A 19,224-nucleotide genomic window follows, 5' to 3' on the forward strand; every position below is an offset into this window, starting at 1 on the left:
AGTCTGTTCTCTATGTCTATGACTCTGTTTCTGTTTTGTAGATAGGTTCATTTGTGCCATTTTTTAGATTCCACATATAAGTGATATCAAATGGTATTTCTCTTTCTTTTTTTTAAATTTTTTAATTTAATTTTATTTTTTTTATACAACAGTTTCTTACTAGTCATCAGTTTTATACACATGAGTGTATAGATGTCAATCCCAATCTCCCAATTCATCACACCCCCACCCCCACCACCCCGCCGCTTTCCCCGCTTGGTGTCCATACTTTGTTCTCTACATCTGTGTCTCAATTTCTGCCCAACAAACCGGTTCATCTGTAACGTTTTTCTAGGTTCCACATATATGCATTAATATACGGTATTTGTTTTTCTCTTTCTGACTTACTTTTCTCTGTATGACAGTCTCTAGATCCATCCACGTCTCAACAAATGACCCAATTTTGTTCCTTTTTATGGCTGAGTACTATTCCATTGTATATATGTACCACATATTCTTTATCCATTCATCTGTCAATGGGCATTTGAGTTGCTTCCATGACCTGGCTATTGTAAATAGTGCTGCAATGAACATTGGGGTACATGTGTCTTTTTGAATTATGGATAACTGGGTATATGCTCAGTAGTGGGATTGCTGGATCATATGGTAATTCTATTTTTAGTTTTTTGAGGAACCTCCATACTCTTCTCCATAGTGGCTGTATCAGCTTACATTCCCACCAACAGTGCAAGAGAGTTCTCTTTTCTCCACACCCTCTCCAGCATTTATTGTTTGTAGATTTTCTGATGATGCCCATTCTAAATGGTGTGAGGTGACACCTCATTTTAGTTTTGATTTGCATTTCTCTAATAATTAGTGATGTTGAGCAGCTTCCCATGTGCTTCTTGGCCATCTGTATGTCTTCTTTGCAGAAATGTCTATTTAGGTCTGCTGCCCATTTTTGGATTGGGTTGTTTGCTTTTTTAATAGTGAGCTGCATGAGCTGCTTATATATTTTGGAGATTAATCCTTTGTCCGTTGATTGGTTTGCAAATATTTTCTCCCATTCTGAGGGTTGTCTGTTCACCTTGTTTGTAGTTTCCTGTGCTTTGCAAAAGCTTTTAAGTTTCATTAGGTCCCATTTGTTTATTTTTGTTTTTATTTCCATTACTCTAGGAGGTGAATCGAAAAAGATCTTGCTGTGATTTATGTCAAACAGTGTTCTCCATATGTTTTCCTCTAAGAGTTTTATAGTGTCCAGTCTTACATTTAGGTCTCTAATCCATTTTGAGTTTACTTTTGTGTATGGTGTTAAGGAGTGTTCTAATTTCATTATTTTATATGTAGCTGTCCAGTTTTCCCAGCACCATTTATTGAAGAGACTGTCTTTTCTCCATTGTATATCCTTGCCTCCTTTGTCATAGATTAGTTGACCATAGGTGCGTGGGTTTATCTCTGGGTTTCTATCCTGTTCTGTTCCATTGATCTATATGTCTGTTTTTATGCCAGTAACATATTGTCTTGATTACTGTATCTTTGAAGGATAGTCTGAAGTCAGGGAGTCTGATTCCTCCAGCTCCATTTTTTTCCCTCAAGACTTCTTTGGCTATTTGGGGTCTTTGGTGTCTCCATACAAATTTTAAGATTTTTTGTTCTAGTTTTGTAAAAAATGCCATTGGTAATTTGATAGGGATTGCATTGAATCTGTAGATTGCTTTGGGTAGTACAGTCATTTTCACAATATTGATTCTTCCAGTCCAAGAATGTTATATCTCTCCATTTGTATCATCTTTAATTTCTTTCATCAGTGTCTTATAGTTTTCTGCATACAGGTCTTTTGTCTCCCTAAGTAGGCTTATTCCTAGGTATTTTATTTTTATTGCATTGGTAAATGGGAGTGTTTCCTTAATTTCTCTTTCAGATTTTTCATTATTAGTGTATAGGAATGCAAGAGATTTCTGTGCATTAATTTTGTATCCTGCAACTTTACCAAATTCATTGATTAGCTCTAGTAGTTTTCTGACGGCATTTTTAGGATTCTCTATGTATAGTATCATGTCATCTGCAAACAGTGACAGTTTTACTTCTTCTTTTCCAATTTGGATTCCTTTTATTTCTTTTTCTTCTCTGATTGCTGTGGCTTTAGAGGAGATGCTTTCAGGTTTTCACCATTGAGAATGATGTTTGCTGTGGGTTTGTTGTATATGACCTTTATTTTGTTGAGGTAGGTTCCCTCTATGCCCACTTTCTGGAGAGTTTTTACCATAAATGGGTGTTGTATTTTGTCAGATGCTTTTTCTGCATCTATTGAGATGATCATATGGTTTTTATTCTTCAGTTTGTTAATATGGTGTATCACATTGATTGATTTGCATATATTGAAGAATCCTTGCATCCCTGGAATAAATCCCACTTGATCATGGTGTATGATCCTTTTAATGTGTTGTTGGATTCTGTTTGCTAGTATTTTGTTGAGGATTTTTGCATCTATATTCATCAGTGATACTGGTCTGTAATTTTCTTTTTTTGTAGTATCTTTGTCTGGTTTTGGTATCAAGGTGAGGGTGGCCTCATAGAATGAGTTTGGCAGTGTTCCTTCCTCTGCAATTTTTTGGAAGAGTTTGAGAGGAATGGGTGTTAGCTCTTGTCTAAATATTTGATACAATTCACCTGTGAGGCCATCTGGTCCTGGACTTCTGTTTGTTGGAAGATTTTTAATCACAGTTTCAATTTCATTACTTGTGGTTGGTCTGTTCATATTTTCTATTTCTTCCTGGTTCAGTGTTGGAAGGTTATAGCTTTCTAAGAATTTGTCCATTTCTTCCAGGTTGTCCATTTTATTGGCATAGAGTTGCTTGTAGCAGTCTCATAGGATGCTTTGTATTTCTGCCGTGTCTGTTATAACTTCTCCTTTTTCATTTCTAATTTTATTGATTTGAGTCCTTTCCCTCTTTTTGATGTGTCTGGCTAAAGGTTTATCAATTTTGCTTATCTTCTCAAAGAACCAGCTTTTATTTTATTGATCTTTGCTATTGTTTCTTTGTTTCTATTTTATTTATTTCTGCTCTGATCTTTATGATTTCTTTCCTTCTACTAACTTTGGGTTTTGTTTGTTCTTCTTTCTCTAGTTCCTTTAGGTGTTTATTTGAGATTTTTCTTGTTTCGTGAGGTAGGCTTGTATTGCTATAAACTTCCCTCTTAGAACTGCTTTTGCTGCATCCCATAGGTTTTGTATCATCTTGTTTTCGTTGTAATTTGTCTCTAGGTATTTTTTGACTTCCTCTTTGATTTCTTCAGTGATCTCTTGGTTATTTGGTAACATATTGTTTAGCCTCCGTGTGTTTGGGTATTTTCACTGGATATTGAATTCTGGGTGACAGTTCTTTTCTTTCAGTTCTTTAAAAATGTTGTTTTACTTCCTTCTGGCCTCCATTGTTTCTGTTGAGAAATCCACTGTCTTGGAATCCTTGTTCTTCTATATGATATGTGTCTGTTTTCCTCTAACTGATTCAGGAAGTTTTCTTTTTCTTTAATTTTCAATAGTTCGATTATGATGTGTTTAAGCATGGATTTCTCTGAGTTTATTCTCCCTGGGGTTTTCTGAGCTTCTTGAATTTGGAAGTTTATGTCTTTTTACCTAATTTGACAAGTTTTCAGCCATTATTTCTCCAAATATATTTTTCACTCAACACTTTTTCTTCTTTGCTTCTGGGTCTCTGATGACATGAATGTAAAATCGTTTGGTATTGTCCTACATGTCCCTGCAGCTCCATTCATTTAATTCAGTTTTTTCCTTCTGTGTTATTCTGATTAGATCATTTCTGTGTACTCAAGACTACAATCAGGGTATTAAACAGTTCCATCAACGCAAAAAAGCCCTTATACCCTCTCCCCACTCTTAAGCCATGGCAATACTTGCTCTAGTATTTCTTACTAGAATTTTTCCTTTACGAAATGTCAAATAAATGAAATCTCACAGTGTGTAACCTTTTGAGACTGGCTTCTTTACTTAGCATAATGCCTTTGAGATTCATCTATCTTTTCATTTCTAAGTAGTATTCCCTTTTATGTATAATAGTTTGTTTATCCATTCACCTAATGGAGGACATTCAGGTTATTTCCAGTTTTGGTGATTATGAATAGTGCTACTCAATAGAGTTTTTTATGTGAATGTAAATTTTCTTTTCTCTAGGGTAATAACCGGAAGTGGGGTTGCTGGGTCATATGATAAGAATATATTTAAGTTTATAATAAACTGCCAAACTGTTTACCAGAGTGACAGTACCATTTTGCATCCCCACCGGCAGTGTGTGAGAGTAACTGATAATATTTTAGTGAATTAAGTTCTGATAATCATTTGATTTTAGACCTAATATTCCTATGAGTTTAATTTTTAAAGAAAAGTTTAAAAGTGTTATTCCAAATTTCTGTGCTTTGCTTTATCCTTGAGAAAGAGACATTTGGAGTTACTTTACTTTTTTGATTCCTCTAGTTGCATTTGAAATGTGCCACTGCCAACATTTTGTGAAAGAAATCCATAACATCTGTTTTACATTCAGTGAAGTTTGAACTATGCTTAGGAAAATAGATAAATTGCAATCACTCTTACAGCTCTAAGAGCCGATACACACACACAAACACACACACTCTCTCTCTCACAAACACATACACACACACTTTCTATAATGGAAGACTATGGAGATATGAATGGGGGTGAAGGAATTGTGACTTAATCCACTTTTTTTTTTTTTTTTTTTTTTTTCTTTTTGCTGTATGCGGGCCTCTCACGGTTGTGGCCTCTCCCGTTGCGGAGCACAGGCTCCGGACGCGCAGGCCCAGCGGCCATGGCTCACGGGCCCAGCCGCTCCACGGCATATGGGATCCTCCCAGACCGGGGCACGAACCCGTATCCCCTGCATCGGCAGGCGGACTCTTAACCACTGCGCCACCAGGGAGGCCCTTAATCCACTTTTAAATACAGTTCTTTTTAAAAAGTTATGTAAGAGAACAGTCTTTTTCTTTCTCTTTCTTTCTCTGGGTGTCTGTAGTGTGTGTGTGTGTTTAAACTTTGGCCATTGTAGTTTTAAGATTTATTTCTTGGCTCACTCCCTCATCACGTGGTTAAGAGCTTATTTTTTGCTCCCTTGTTTAATGGAGATTAAAACATCTTGTCATTTTGGCCTTGTAAGCACTAATGAAGTAACTACTGCTCTTTATGGACCTATATTCTTTGGAGAGTAATTTCTTCTGTCAGACATCAAAAAGTGTTATTATTATTATATTATTATTATTATTGGCTGCTGGAGGGATTTCAACTGCATAAGCTAACTCTTAACAGTCTACTTAGATTTAATACTTTCCACTGCAATTACAGTCTGGTAATCCTTATAACAGTATAGATCCCTTTCTCTCCCTGCTTCATGTTATAGTTTTTATATGAATTACATTCATATGTATGCACTGAAAACCTCATCAGACAGTTACGGTTTTTTACCCTCAACCATGATATATAATTTAAAGAATTTAAGAGTGATAGATTATTATATTTACCCAGATTTTTACCATTTCTGTTTTTCTTCCTGATGCATATATCATGGCTGTGTTCTCCTAGATGCTTTGGTGTGCAATCTGAGTAGAGGTATTCTCTTATAGTACTGTGACTGACTCCATAAATTGACATTGATATAATACTTTTATCTACTTTGCCATCCATATTCCAATTTGGTTATTTGATCTAATAATATCCTTTATTGTATTTCCTTTTCCTCTGCAGTATGTGATCCAGGATAGAGTCAAGTATTGCATTTAGTTGTCATGTCTTGTAGATTTCTTAAATCTAGAGCAATTCTAGAGCCTTTTATGACTTTGCCATCTTTAAAAAATACAGTTCTTCCCCTCCCCCTCCCTGCCACTCAAATAGAATGTTTTTAATTTAGTCTTTGATTTTTTTTCCCCATCATCAATTACTGCTATGTATTCTCTGGCAAAATACTGTATAGGTGATGTTTTGTCCTTCTCAGACAGCTGTCCCTTACAGGTGATGTTAATTTTGATCATCAGTCAAACTGTTGCCTGATTCTCCACTGTATCATCACTGTTTTTTTTTCCTCCCTTACAACTAATAAACAGTCTATGGGGAGATACTTTATGATCATGCAGATACTACTCTTCATTAAAATTTCTGCCTATATTTAGCACCCCTGGTGATTCATATCTGATCTACTTTTTACTGTGGTGGTTGCAAAATGATGATTTTTTCAACTCCAGCACTTCCCTTTACATTTCTCAATAAGCATTAGTCCTTGTGCTTGAGAAATATATCTCCCTTCACCCTTGTGTATCAATATGTGTGTATATGTGTACATATCTATTTACTATAGATATGGTATCATTCATTCTTTTTTTAAAGGTTTATAATTCTTTACTCTTCTTTTCATATTTTTGAGCACTTCCTTATATTCAGGGATAAAAAGACTTTCCAGGCTTAAAATATACCTCTCCCTCCCCCAGGATGAAAATTTAAAAATAAATAAATACATGCGTGTTGAAAGCATATTATGTACTTTGTACTGTATTAGTCTCTAAGAATATAATTGAACAAAAGATACATAGTTTCTGACTTCACGAAGCTGACAAACTAGTAAATGATCAAAACCAATAACGTGTGGTAAATGATGATGGGATAAATGCTATGGGAATGTAAGTGCATACCTATTACGTGGCAAACATTGTATGTGCTTAGTATGTAACAGTGAACAAAACAAAACATCTCTGTCCTCATAAACTTATTTTCTAGGAAGAGGAAAAGGCAATAAATAAACTGATATATAAAATGAATAATATATTAGATAGAGATAAATGGTATGGGGGAAAATAAAGTGGGATGGGAAATAGAGAATGTACAGGATGAGGGAGAGGTATCCATTCTTAAATAGTATGGTCAGAGAAGGCCTCACTGAGAGGGTGACTATGAGTAAGTCAGGGAGCTAAACTTGCCTAATTGTACCCAGCTGGTTACCAACTCTAGGTACTCTCTAAAAATGAATCCTATTTTGCCTTGTATTATAATCACTTAGTATGTATATCTTATCCTTAGTGTAAATCACAAATATATGATAACAAGGACAGCGTACCTTCATATAACACATTTCGTTGGGTTTTTTCCTTTAAACTAATGACTAACCACTGAATTAGGAAAGATATTTAAACTCTGTGGAGCTCTATCTGCAAAATGAAGGAACTGGATAAAAGTATTTGCAAGCTTCTGCCCCATTCCAAAAGTTTATAGAAGAATAACAAATCAAAAAATAAAAATATTTCTGAGAAATAATGGAACTTACTGGAATTGGAATAATAGAGCTATTAGAAGAATATCCATGAGCTAGGTCTCCCCTTTACAACATGGAGTAATTGCCAATATTTGGGGAATGCTTCTCAGCGAAACTGGATCTACAAAGCACTGTTTCTCTGGGCCACCCACTCTACACGGAATTACTTCATCTTACAGATTCCCTATTGTGTGATATTACTTGTGGCATAGATTCCTAAACTCCTTCAGTAAGAATACATGCCCACCACTATTTACAATATACTCAACTGATCGAGTTACAAGGATTCTTTGAGAATGAATTCTGTATGCCAGATGCTTTCTTCACTATTTTTGTTGTTATTTTTGAAGGGAAAAAAAAAGCACAGAAAAGCATAAAAAGCTATAACTGGAAGGGATTTAGGACAAAACTACTCCTCAGATTAGTCATTGTACAGGTAAGCTGAATGATTATTATGCAGACATGCTCGTTTTTCATATGTCTGAGGCAATTTAGGTCATTTTCCAAGAATCATAATTTAATTAATCCCCTTACTGACACTTCCACAAGTTACTTACTATCCCAAGTTCTGATAAGTTCACCAAGATTAGCTTCAAAGCAGCTTCAGAGGGCCATTTACTCAGTGATTAAGAGCTGCACCAAATTAGTCACCTTCATAGAAATATCACTATAGCTTCCACGAAGACTAGTTTGGTGAGGTCCCTCTGAGAAGCAGTTCCAATGAGTTTATTAACTCATGGTTACAGGACCATTTGGCTGAGTAACCAAGTATGGAGAGAATAAACCTCACCACTACTGTGTATGTGTTCTGGGGTAGTCTTTTTGCTTTCTACAGGAACCAACAGCTTACATGTGAAATAAACATCTATGCTCATATATATACTACATGGCTAATGTTTAAAAGTTAGTAATAAATGCATGGGAACCTATTTTAATAGGTTTTAAAAAAATTATTTGAGTATGGTAAGGCCAACAGATCAGGAAGATGATTACCATTGAAAAGATAGTTTGTTACTTAGTTGGTTCCTAAGAGGGAGGGGTACATCATGCCACTGGGGGCCACAGGGAGAAGCACTAGAGTAGGCCAGGAGACAGAGGGAGAATGGGAAACTGGTCAAGAGCCTTTACTATGGTTTCTGAGGTAAGAAAAAGGTGAGTCAGGGTGAGCAGGCTTAGGTTGGCTAGTTTGAATAATTTCAGGAGGCTGTGGGTCATAGGGGCTGTCACTAGATGCCTCTGGTACCTAGCCCTGAGCAAGTGGATAGGGGAATAACAAATATAAAGAAGGTGGTTGAGATATGGGTTCTGGACTGGTGGTATCACGTTAGAAAAGCATTCAGGAGCAAGTTGTTTACTATCTCTAGGAATGGGCTAACCTTGGGAGGCACAGTTTCTTCAGGGTCAACAAGGCCCCGGATGTCAAAGCATCAGAATACAGAAAATAAAAGACATTATTAATACAGAGCCCTGGCTGAGTTCTTTTAAAATTCAAGGCATAGATGTCAGTGAAACTAGCAGAGTTAGTAAGTACCTTTGAAGATTCTCTCCTCTGTAAAAGCAACAAAAAAACTGGCCAAAACTGTCAGAATCAAATTTTTTGGAATTCTAGAAATGAACCAAAGGGTTGTAGCAATCAGGGAGCATTTATTCGGGGGAAAAAAGGCAGAATCTTGATAACAAGAGTGAGCTTTGTGTTTTTTAAATGCCCTATACCTATCTCTCCTTTACCAGCTCTGTGTTAGCCTTGACAAGAAAAAGCCTGTAATCCTGGTGATAACCAGCAAGCCTGGCAGCCACCAGGGGGAGCAGAATAGGTTCAAACCCCTTCAAAGCCACATTCCCAGTAAATTGTCATTGTTTGACCTGTTTCTTTATTCCCTGGAAGATCTCACTTTGACCTGACTCAGAACTAATCTAGTGTGAAAGGCTTTTCTCTGGGAGAATTTGTTGAAGATATTTGGAGGCTTTTTTTTTTTGGTCCACGCTATGAAGCTTGTGGGATCTTAGTTCCCTGACCAGGGATCGAACCTGGGCCCCAGCAGTGAAAGCACTGAGTCCTAACCACTGGACTGCCAGGGTTACCCTGGAGGCAATTTTTAAACTTCATGGGTGCCTGAGGCGGTGGATAACAGCTGGGGCAATTAATAGGTTAATGAAAAAGCTTAAAAGGAAAAGCTGTAGAATGCAATGGGTAGGGACTTCAAAAATCTCTGACCTATTCCTGGGAATCTAGAAAGCTGGGTTGTGTGCATGCTCAGGAAAGGCCTGAGATGGCCTAAGTTCTCACTACTGGCTGACCGTGAGGCTGTGCAAAAGCAGGAAGTGAAAGCTAAGGTAGTATTGTCATTTGCCTTGCTGAGTATTGAAGCTATGCCCAACAGAAAGCCCCTTGGCAAAGACTTGGAGACATGGGTTCAAGGTGTTTAAGTAAATCTCTGTCCAAATATTAGCTAATTGAGCAGAGACTTACGTAGTCACTCACAACAAAAAATAGACTCTACAGATTGGTTCAGAAAAGTCACTAAACCAACAAAAGGAACAAAAAGCACAACAGCAAACCCTGGGGAGAGGGGGAATCTGATTCCAGGAATTGCCACACTACAGTGTTTAAAATGTTCAGTTTTCAACAAAAATTACACAACAGGCAGAACGAAAAACAAAATAAGAAAGTAAGGCCCATGCACAGGGAAAAAAGTAATCAATCAATAGAAACTGTCCCTGAGGAAGCCCAGACTTTGGATTTATTAGACAAAGAAACTGTTTTAAATATGCTCAGAGAGTTAAAGGAAACTAAGTGAATGATGGCTCTGGCAGCAAATTTTCTTAATTTCCTTCATGTGAGAATGTCTTTACTCTCATTCTTGAGGAAGCTTCTTTCTGGATATAGAATTCTAGTTTGACAGTTCTGTTCTTTCAACACTTAAAATATGTGCCACTTGCTTCTGGCCTCCATGGTTTTTGATGAGAAATAGACAGTTATTCAAACCATTGTTCCCTTATTTGTAATGCCTCATTTCTCTGTGCCTGCTTTCAAGGACTTTCTTTGTCTTTAATTTTTAGAAATGTGATCATCATTTCTCTGGGCTTAGACATCTTTGGGAATCTGTAGGTATATTTTTTTAGTCAAATTTAGGAAGTACTCAGTCCTTTTTTCTTCAAATATTTTTTCAGTCCCAGGCCCTTTCCCCTCTCCTTCTGAGGCTGATGACATGAAGGTTAAACCTTTTTTTGTTTGTTTGTTTGTTTTGGGGTTTTTTTTTTTTTGCTGGACGCGGGCCTCTCACTGTTGTGGCCTCTCCCGTTGTGGAGCACAGGCTCCGGAAGCACAGGCTCAGTGGCCATGGCTCACGGGCCCAACCGCTCCGTGGCATGTGGGATCTTCCCAGACCGGGGCACGAACCCATGTCCCATGCATGGGCAGGCGGACTCTCAACCACTGCGCCACCAGGGAAGCCCAAGGTTAAACCTTTTGTTATTATTTCACAACTCTCTGAAGATCTCTTACCTTTTTTTCCCCACAATTTTTTTTCTCTCTGTTGGTATTGAATAATTTCTATTGGTCTATCTTTAAATTTCTTTCCCCTGCCATCTCCATTCTGCTATGGAACACTTCTGATGAGGTGTTGCTTTTTTTTTTTTTTTTTTTTTGACGGCATTGGGTCTTCGTTGCTGCACGTGGACTTGCTGTAGTTGCGGTGAGGGGGGCTACACTTTGTTGTAGCGCGCGGGCTTCTCATTGCGGTGGTTTCTCTTGTTGCAGAGCACGGGCTCTAGGCGTGCAGGCTTCAGTAGTTGTGGCACGTGGGCTCAGTAGTTGTGACTCGTGGGCTCTAGAGCACAGGCTCAGTAGCTGTGGCACACGGGCTTAGCTGCTCCGCAGCATGTGAGATCTTCCCAGACCAGTGCTCGAACCTGTGTCCCCTGCATTGGCAGGCGGATTCTTAACCACTGCGCCACCAGGGAAGCCCACTGTGATGAGATTTGTATTTAAGTTATTGTATTTTGCAGTTCTAATTGTATTTTGCAGTTGAATCTTCTTTTTATCTTTTATTTCTTTGTTGATATTTTCTATTTTTGTATTTCTTTAAACCATGTTCATGATAGCTTGTTACAGCATTTTTACGATTTTTATGTTGTTTTAAGAGTTTTCTCCATATTTTGGGTTCTAGACCCTTTTCAGTATATATTTTGCAAATACCACTGTGTAGTTTGTGTTTCCACTCTTGATAATATCGTTTGATGCACAGAAGTTTTAATTTTTATGATGTCTACATTATCTATATTTTATTTTGATGTTCATGATTTTATTGTCATTTGAGAAACCACAGCCAACTCTAAGGTTGATATTTGCCTCTGTGTTTTCTTCTGAGAATTTATAGTTTTAGCTTTTATGTTTAGGTCGTTGATCCATTTAGAGTTTAGAGCATATGGTGCAAAGTAAGGGTGTCACATCATTCTTTAGCATTTGGATATCTGGTTGTCCCAGTACCAGTTTTTGAAGAGACTATTCTTACCCCCATTGAATGGTTTTGGCACTCTTGTTGAAAATCAGTTGACCGTAGATCCATGACTTTATTTCTGGACTCTCAGTTCTCTTCCCTTGATCTATATGCTTATGCTTTTGCTTATTACCAGCAGTACTAGTTGCCTAATTGGGAGGATTAGGCACACGGCTCCCCTTTGGCATTAGGGTTCTGTACTGCATGGTTTCCCTTTTCTCATCTTTTTTTTCTTTCTTTTTTTAACTGCATCAAAAATTTTATTGCCTAATTTTTTTTTTTTTTTTTTTTTTTTTTTTTTTTTTTTTTTGTGCTGTATGTGGGCCTCTCACTGTTGTGGCCTCTCCCGTTGTGGAGCACAGGCTCTGGACGCACAGGCTCAGCGGCCATGGCTCACAGGCCCAGCCACTCCACGGCATGTGGGACCCTCCCAGACCGGGGCACGAACCCATGTCCCCTGCATCGGCAGGCGGACTCTCAACCACTGCGCCACCAGGGAAGCCCCTTATTGCCTAATTTTTGAAAACTTTTGCTATTAAGTAATAAACCACAAAAGAACCTTTATTAATATTGTGTCCAGTGGATTAAGTTGCATGATTTTGAACATTGTTTTTTTTTCTATTGAGATATAGTTGATATATAACATTATATTAGTTTCAGGTGTACAATATAATGACTAGATGTATGTATAAATTGTGAAATGATCATTACAATTACTCTAGTTAACATGTATAACCACACAGTTACTTTTTTTTTTTTCTGATGAGAACTTTTAACATTTTCTCTTCTAGCAACTTTCAAATATACAATACAGTATTATTAACTACAGTCACCATGGTGTATATTACATCCCATGACGTACTTATTTTATAACTAGGAGTTTGTACCTTTTGACCACCGTCACCCATTTTGCCGACCTCATAACCCCCTGCCTCTGGCAACCACCAATGTGTTCTCCGCAACTGAGTTTGTTTTTTGTTTGTTTGCTTTTTAGATTCCACATACTAGTGAGATCATACAGTATTTATCTTTCTGTCTCTGACTTATTTTACTGAGCATAATGTCCTCGAGGTCCAGCCATGTTGTTACAAATATCAGGATTTCCTTCTTCTTATGGATGAATAATATTCTATTAGATAGATAGATAGATAGATAGATAGATAGATAGGGATATGTATCTTCCTGTGTGTGTATATCTATCTATCTTGGAGGAAATCAAGAGTAATATTCTAGTGAACACACAAATAAGAAAGTGAAACAGCTTTATTGCACCTATGGAGAAAGTTTTAGTGGTCTGGATAGAAGATCAAACCAGCTACAACATTTCCTTAAAGCCAAAGTCTAATCCACATCAGGGCCCTAACTCTCTTCAATTCTTTGAAGGATGAGAGAGGTGAGGAAGCTACAGAAGAAAAGTTTGAAGCTAGCAGAGTTTGGTTCATGAGGTTTAAGGAAAGAAGCCATCTCCATAATATAAAAATACAAGGTGAAGCAGCAAGGGCTGATGTAGAAACTGCAGCAAGTTATCCAGAAGATATAGCTAAGATAATCCATGAAGGTGGCTACACTAAACAACAGATTTTCAATGTAGACAAAACAGCCTTATATCGGAAGAAGATACCATCTAGGACTTTCATAGCTAGAGAGGAAAAGTCGAAATCTGGCTTCAAAGCTTCAAAGGACAGGCTGACTCTCTTGTTAGGGGCTAATGCCACTGGTAACCTTAAGTTGAAGCCAGTGTTCATTTACCATTCCAAAATTCGTAGGGCCCTTAAGAATTATACTAAATCTCTTCTGCCTGTGCTCTATAAATGGAAAGCCTGGATGACAGCATGTCTATTTACAGCATGGTTTACTAAATATTTTAAGCCCATTGTTGAGGCCTACTGCTTAGAAAAAAGATTCCTTTCAAAATATTATGCTCATTGACAATGCAGTTGGCCACCCAAGAGCTCTGATGGAGATGGACAATGATATTAATGTTGTTTTCATGCCTGCTAACACAACATCCATTCTGCAGCCCATGGATCAAGGGGTCATTTCAACTTTCAAGTCTTATTATTTATTTATTTATTTATTTATTTATTTATTTATTTTCTTTTTGCGGTATGCGGGCCTCTCACTGTTGTGGCCTCTCCCGTTGCGGAGCCCAGGCTCCGGATGCGCAGGCCCAGCGGCCATGGCTCACGGGCCCAGCCGCTCCGCGGCATATGGTATCCTCCCAGACCGGGGCACGAACCCGTATCCCCTGCATCGGCAGGCGGACTCTTAACCACTGCGCCACCAGGGAGGCCCTAGTCTTATTATTTAAGAAATATATTTTGTGAGGCCGTAGCTGCCATAGATAGTGAATTCTTCTGATGGATCTGGGCAAAGTCAGTTGAAAACCTGGAAAGGATTCACCATTCTGGATGCCATTAAGAACATTCATGGGACTTTCCTGCTGGTCAAGTGGTAAAGAATCCACCTTCCAATGCAGAGGACGTGGGTTTGACCCCTGGTTGGGGAACTAGGTTCCCACATGCCGTGGGGCAACTAAGCCCACGCGCCACAACTACTGAGCTTGTGCGCTCCTCAACTAGAGAGCCCGCGTGCTGCAAACTACAGAGCCCACGTGCCCTGGAGCCTGCACACCACAACTAGAGAAGAGAAAACCCCCATGCAACAGCTAGAGGGAATCCTGTGTGCCGCAATGAAAGATCCTGCATGCCTCAACAAAGATCCCACATGCCGCAATTAAGACCCGATGTAGCCAAAAGAAAAAAAACAAAAAAGAAAGCACATTCATGATTCATTGGAAGAGGTGAAAAGATCAACATTAACAGGAGTTTGGAAGAAGTTGATTCCAATCTTGATTCGTGGATGATTTTGAGGGGTTCAAGACTTCAGTGGAGGAAGTAACTGCAAGTGTGGTGGAAATAGCAAGAGACCTAGAGTTAGAAGTGGAGCCTGAAGATGTGACTGAATTGCTACAATCTCATGACAAAACTTTTAATGGATGAGGAGTTGCTTCTTATGGATGAAGAAAAAGAAAGTGGTTTCTTGAGATGGAATCTACTCCTAGTGAAGATGCTGTGAAGATTGTTGAAATGACAAAAAAGGATTTAGACTGTGACATAAACCTAGTTGATAAAGCAGTGGCAGGGTTTGAGAGTATTGATGCTAGTTTTGAAAGAAGTTCTGTGGGTGAAATGCTATCAAACAGCATTGCACGTTACAGAGAAATCGTTCATGAAAGGAAGAGTCACTTGATGCATCAAGCTTCATTGTCGTCTTATTTGAAGAATAAGGGTGGTGGTTGCCACAGCCATGCCAACTTTTAATAAACATCCCTCATCAGTCAGCATCCATCAATGCCGAGGAGAGACCCTCCACCAGCAAAAAGATTTGCTGAATGCTCAGATGATGGATAGCAGTTTTTAGCAGTAAAGTGATTCTTTTTCTTGTGAACTTTTTCCTCTTTATTGTGAACATTAGATCAGTTTAATATTCAGGAGTCCTCAATCAGATATGGACTGATTGGGTCCAGATATATAGCAAGTGTATTTATATCTTATAGAAACTTAATTTTAAGCTGAAATACAGTAGACATACAATATTATGTTAGTTTCAGGTGTACTACATAGTGTTTTAACATTTTCATACATTATGAAATGTTTACCATGGTAAGTCTAGTACCCACATCCATTCCCACACAAAGTTGATACAATTTTATTGACCATATTCCTTATGCTGTATATTACATCTCTGTGGTTTATTTATTTTATAACTGGAAGTTTGTACCCTGCACCTATTTCTCCCCCACTCCTAAAGTATTTTTTAATTAAGATATGTACCTTGTTTTTTTAAATTAATTTATTTATTTTTATTTATTATTTTTGGCTGTGTTAGGCCTTCATTGCGGCACACGGGCTTTTCTCTAGTTGCGGCAAGCGGGGGATACTCTTTGTTGCGGTGTGTGGGCTTCTCATTGTGGTGGCTTCTCTTGTTGCAGAGCACGGGCTCTAGAGTGCAGGGGCTTCAGTAGATGTGGCACATGGGCTCCATAATTGTGGCTTGTGGGTTCTAGAGCACAGGCTCAGTAGTTGTGGTGCACAGGCTTATTTGCTCCGCGGCATGTGGGATCTTCCCAGACCAGGGCTCGAACCCGGGTCCCCTGCATTGGCAGGTGGATTCTTAACCACTGTGCCATCAGGGAAGACCTGTACCTTGATTTTTTTTTTCTTTTTTAGACATGAAGCTATAGTGTAACATAACTTTAATATGCGGGAAACTAAAAAAAATCTGTACGATTCGCTTTATTGCGATGTTTGCTTTATTGTGGTGGTCTGGAACTGAATCTACAATATCTCTGCGGTATGCTTATATTTAGATCCTCTGCCTGTTTTATCTGATTGTTTGGATTTTTTGCTATTGGGTTATGTGAGTTCTTTATATATTTTGCATATTAACCCCATTAGATATTTGGTTTGCAAGTATTTTGTCCCATTCGCCAAGTCACCTTGTCATTTTGTTGATGGTTTCATTTACTGTGCAGAGACTTTTTAGTTTGATGTAGTTCCGTGTTTATTTTTGCTTTGTTGCCTTAGCTTTTGGTGTCACGTCCAAATAATCATCACTAAAACCAGTGTCTTCACTCCTCATCTTGTATGACTTCTGCTGGCTAGAAGGAGCAGTCTTTCCCTGGGCCTTTTTGTTTGTTTTTTTAATTTCAGTCTGCTCTAGCATCCAGATGGGGATGTACAAGAGGTAAAAATGAATCCTAAGGAACTCATTATCTGGTTCTCCCTTAATTCCTGATGTCTCTACCTGTTTTGCTGCTTCTGTCCACATATCAGAATCTTCCAATATTTGCTTTATGTGTTAGTTCCATGTTTCTAAATTGTAATTAATGGGAACATTCAGGTTCAATGTGCTTCCTCTACTGTGACTAGAATGGGAACTCTACTCCCAGAATCATTTACTGAATGAATGATTAAATGAACACATGCATCTTGCCTATAAGTTGCTCAGAAGTGTTTGTAGGTGTCAATATAACAATAGGTATAGTATTAAGAGAATTGAGCTAAATTCCTATGGGAGCTCATAGGCATAGGAATGAAATTATTTCTAGCTATTTTGGAATAGGACATATGGTGTGGTGGTGAGACACAATAATTCTGTGACACCAACTGGGTGTCCTGTAATTCAGTTCAATTCTGACACTACCCAGATTTTGCAGAGACCCACAGGTTAAGGGCAGAGTCCTCCATAAGACTGCTAGACTTCAGTAAAAGTTACAACCCAGAAACAGCCAAATGGAAACAATTCATAGACCAAGGTCTAGGGGTGGGGTGGGTGCCGTGGGGGCTGGGGGAGGAGGAGAGACATAGAGCTTCTGTGCCCTCTCTTCATGGAATCTGGGCACATCAGCCTCCTAGCACATCCACATGTTCACCAACCTGAAAGTGCCACTGAGTTTTGTTGTCCAGACGTTTTATTTGGGTTACCTTACATAGGCGTCATGATTGGCCATGTGATTAAACTCCTCCAGCTCTCTTCTCTTGCCTGGAGAACTGGTGAGCCCACAGTTCCAACTTTTTAATCATGTGGTTGGTCTTTCTGGTGAACAGTCCCCATCCTAAGGCTACCTAGGGACCACCTTGATTCACCTCATTAGCATAAAAAGGCACTCTTGTCACTCAGGAATTCCAAGAGTGTTTGAAGCTCTGTGTTAGGAACTAGTGACAAAGACCAGATATTTTCTTCATTATACCACAGGTCATCAAATGAGATATCAAGGAGAAAGTGGCATTTGTGTGATATCTTGAAAGATGGGTAGGATTTAAACATTTGAAGGTGGAGAACAGGGAATTCCAGCCTGAAAAATCACACAGGGGCACATACTCAAAAGGGCAGAGTTCAGTGTATAGAAATATACTAAGTACTTTTTTAGCTTTAGTTTCAGATCTATAAAAAACAATAATAAGATAAAGCCAGATGGAGGGCTTAAATGAACGATAATAAATGATATTTATTAATCATAGAGCCTTTTATTTTTACAGAGCAGAAGAAAGAAGAGATCTGTTTATGTTTTTCCGAAGCCTACACTTCTTTGTGGAATGGTGTGAATATCGTAAGCGCACATTTAAACGTTTCAAGGTAGGGTCTAAAGTCTTGCAATTTAAACGTATATGGAAAGTGAAGCTGATGTTAATTTGGGGGTTTAAGATAACATTCTTAAAGTTTTTTCAAACAATAGGAAATGTTTTTATTGGCTTCTAGATTTGCAGTTATTTGGAATAAATGAAGGAGGAATGCTTCTGTACACGTCAGTTAACCATTTATATTGAAAGAATATAGTCTTATTTATTTTACAGTACACATTTTGAAAAATTAATCTGTCAAGGACACTTGAAGTAAAATGCCAAATGCTAATAAAGGACATAGGCATAGCAGCCTTGTAACGTCACAGTGTAATCTTTACTTCCTGAGCCACACTCTGTATTTTGAGCTTCTTATTTATTGTATTTTTCAAGTTTAAATATTGAAGTCTGATTCTTGTAAAGTAACGCTTCTTAGGTCTGATACAGATACATTCAGAGACTTTTTTTTTAATTCCCTTTGTTTGTTTTCTGTCATAACTAGAACTATAGTTGGCTGCATTGTAATCCCCCAGGTCCTACTTAGTTAGGTAATATCAAATTATTGACAGCAGTGATGCACACAGAAACCAGTTCTGAAAGAGTTAACATAAATAATATCTCAAGGTTCAGGTTCCCTCAAACTCCTGAGTCCTGACTATTGTTTTTATGACTGGTACTAATTCTCATTTATTTTGGATTCTTTTTTTTTTTATCATCATATCATTATTTGCATTTTATTTGGTTGAGCTAGTAATATCTGTCAAGCATAAGATTTTCTTTAGAATGAAACGTGTCAGTACCTGTACTGTACCTGTACTGTGGTCCCTTGAGGAGTGCTCAGGATTATGTTGTTTACTTGCAGGTGCTCTTGCACCAGAAAAATTAAATAGCTCTTCTTCAGAATTGGTAAAGTACAATAATGATTGAGGAGTCTGCTGGCAGTTATGGTAATGAATCACCTAATACGGCCATTTCCTTATACATTAGAATGGGTTGTGGGAAATGTGAGCACTAGTGCCATTTTCAAACTGATTTTCCTCTAGGTGCTTTTAAGGCAAGTGTAGAAGTATAATTGGTGTGTTTTTCCTGTAGAGGATAAAGTGCTTCTTTGAGCAGGTCCTTTGCTGGTGACAAGGTTACTAGAATGGAAAGAAACATCACATTGTTGTGCAACCATCACCAGTAAAAATCTGTCCCATTAAACACTAATTTGCCATTCCTTCATTCTCTCAATAGTGTCCTTTGATGCATAGAAATTTTTAATTTTGATGAAGTCCAATTTATTTTCTTTTC

General features: G+C 38.1%; 1 protein-coding gene across 2 annotated transcripts in view; it reads left to right on the plus strand.

The window, feature by feature from the left end:
* CENPP (centromere protein P) overlaps positions 1-19,224 on the plus strand; it is a 242,351-nt gene that overhangs the window by 42,847 nt on the left and 180,280 nt on the right. For both annotated transcript variants that reach the window (XM_060102415.1, XM_060102416.1), the window contains one exon: positions 17,851-17,947. In XM_060102415.1, the coding sequence (XP_059958398.1) occupies positions 17,851-17,947 (97 nt within the window). The remainder of the gene's footprint in view (positions 1-17,850; positions 17,948-19,224) is intronic.

Source organism: Mesoplodon densirostris, chromosome 6 (assembly GCF_025265405.1).
Source record: "Mesoplodon densirostris isolate mMesDen1 chromosome 6, mMesDen1 primary haplotype, whole genome shotgun sequence".
Taxonomy (NCBI): Eukaryota; Metazoa; Chordata; class Mammalia; order Artiodactyla; family Ziphiidae; genus Mesoplodon; species Mesoplodon densirostris.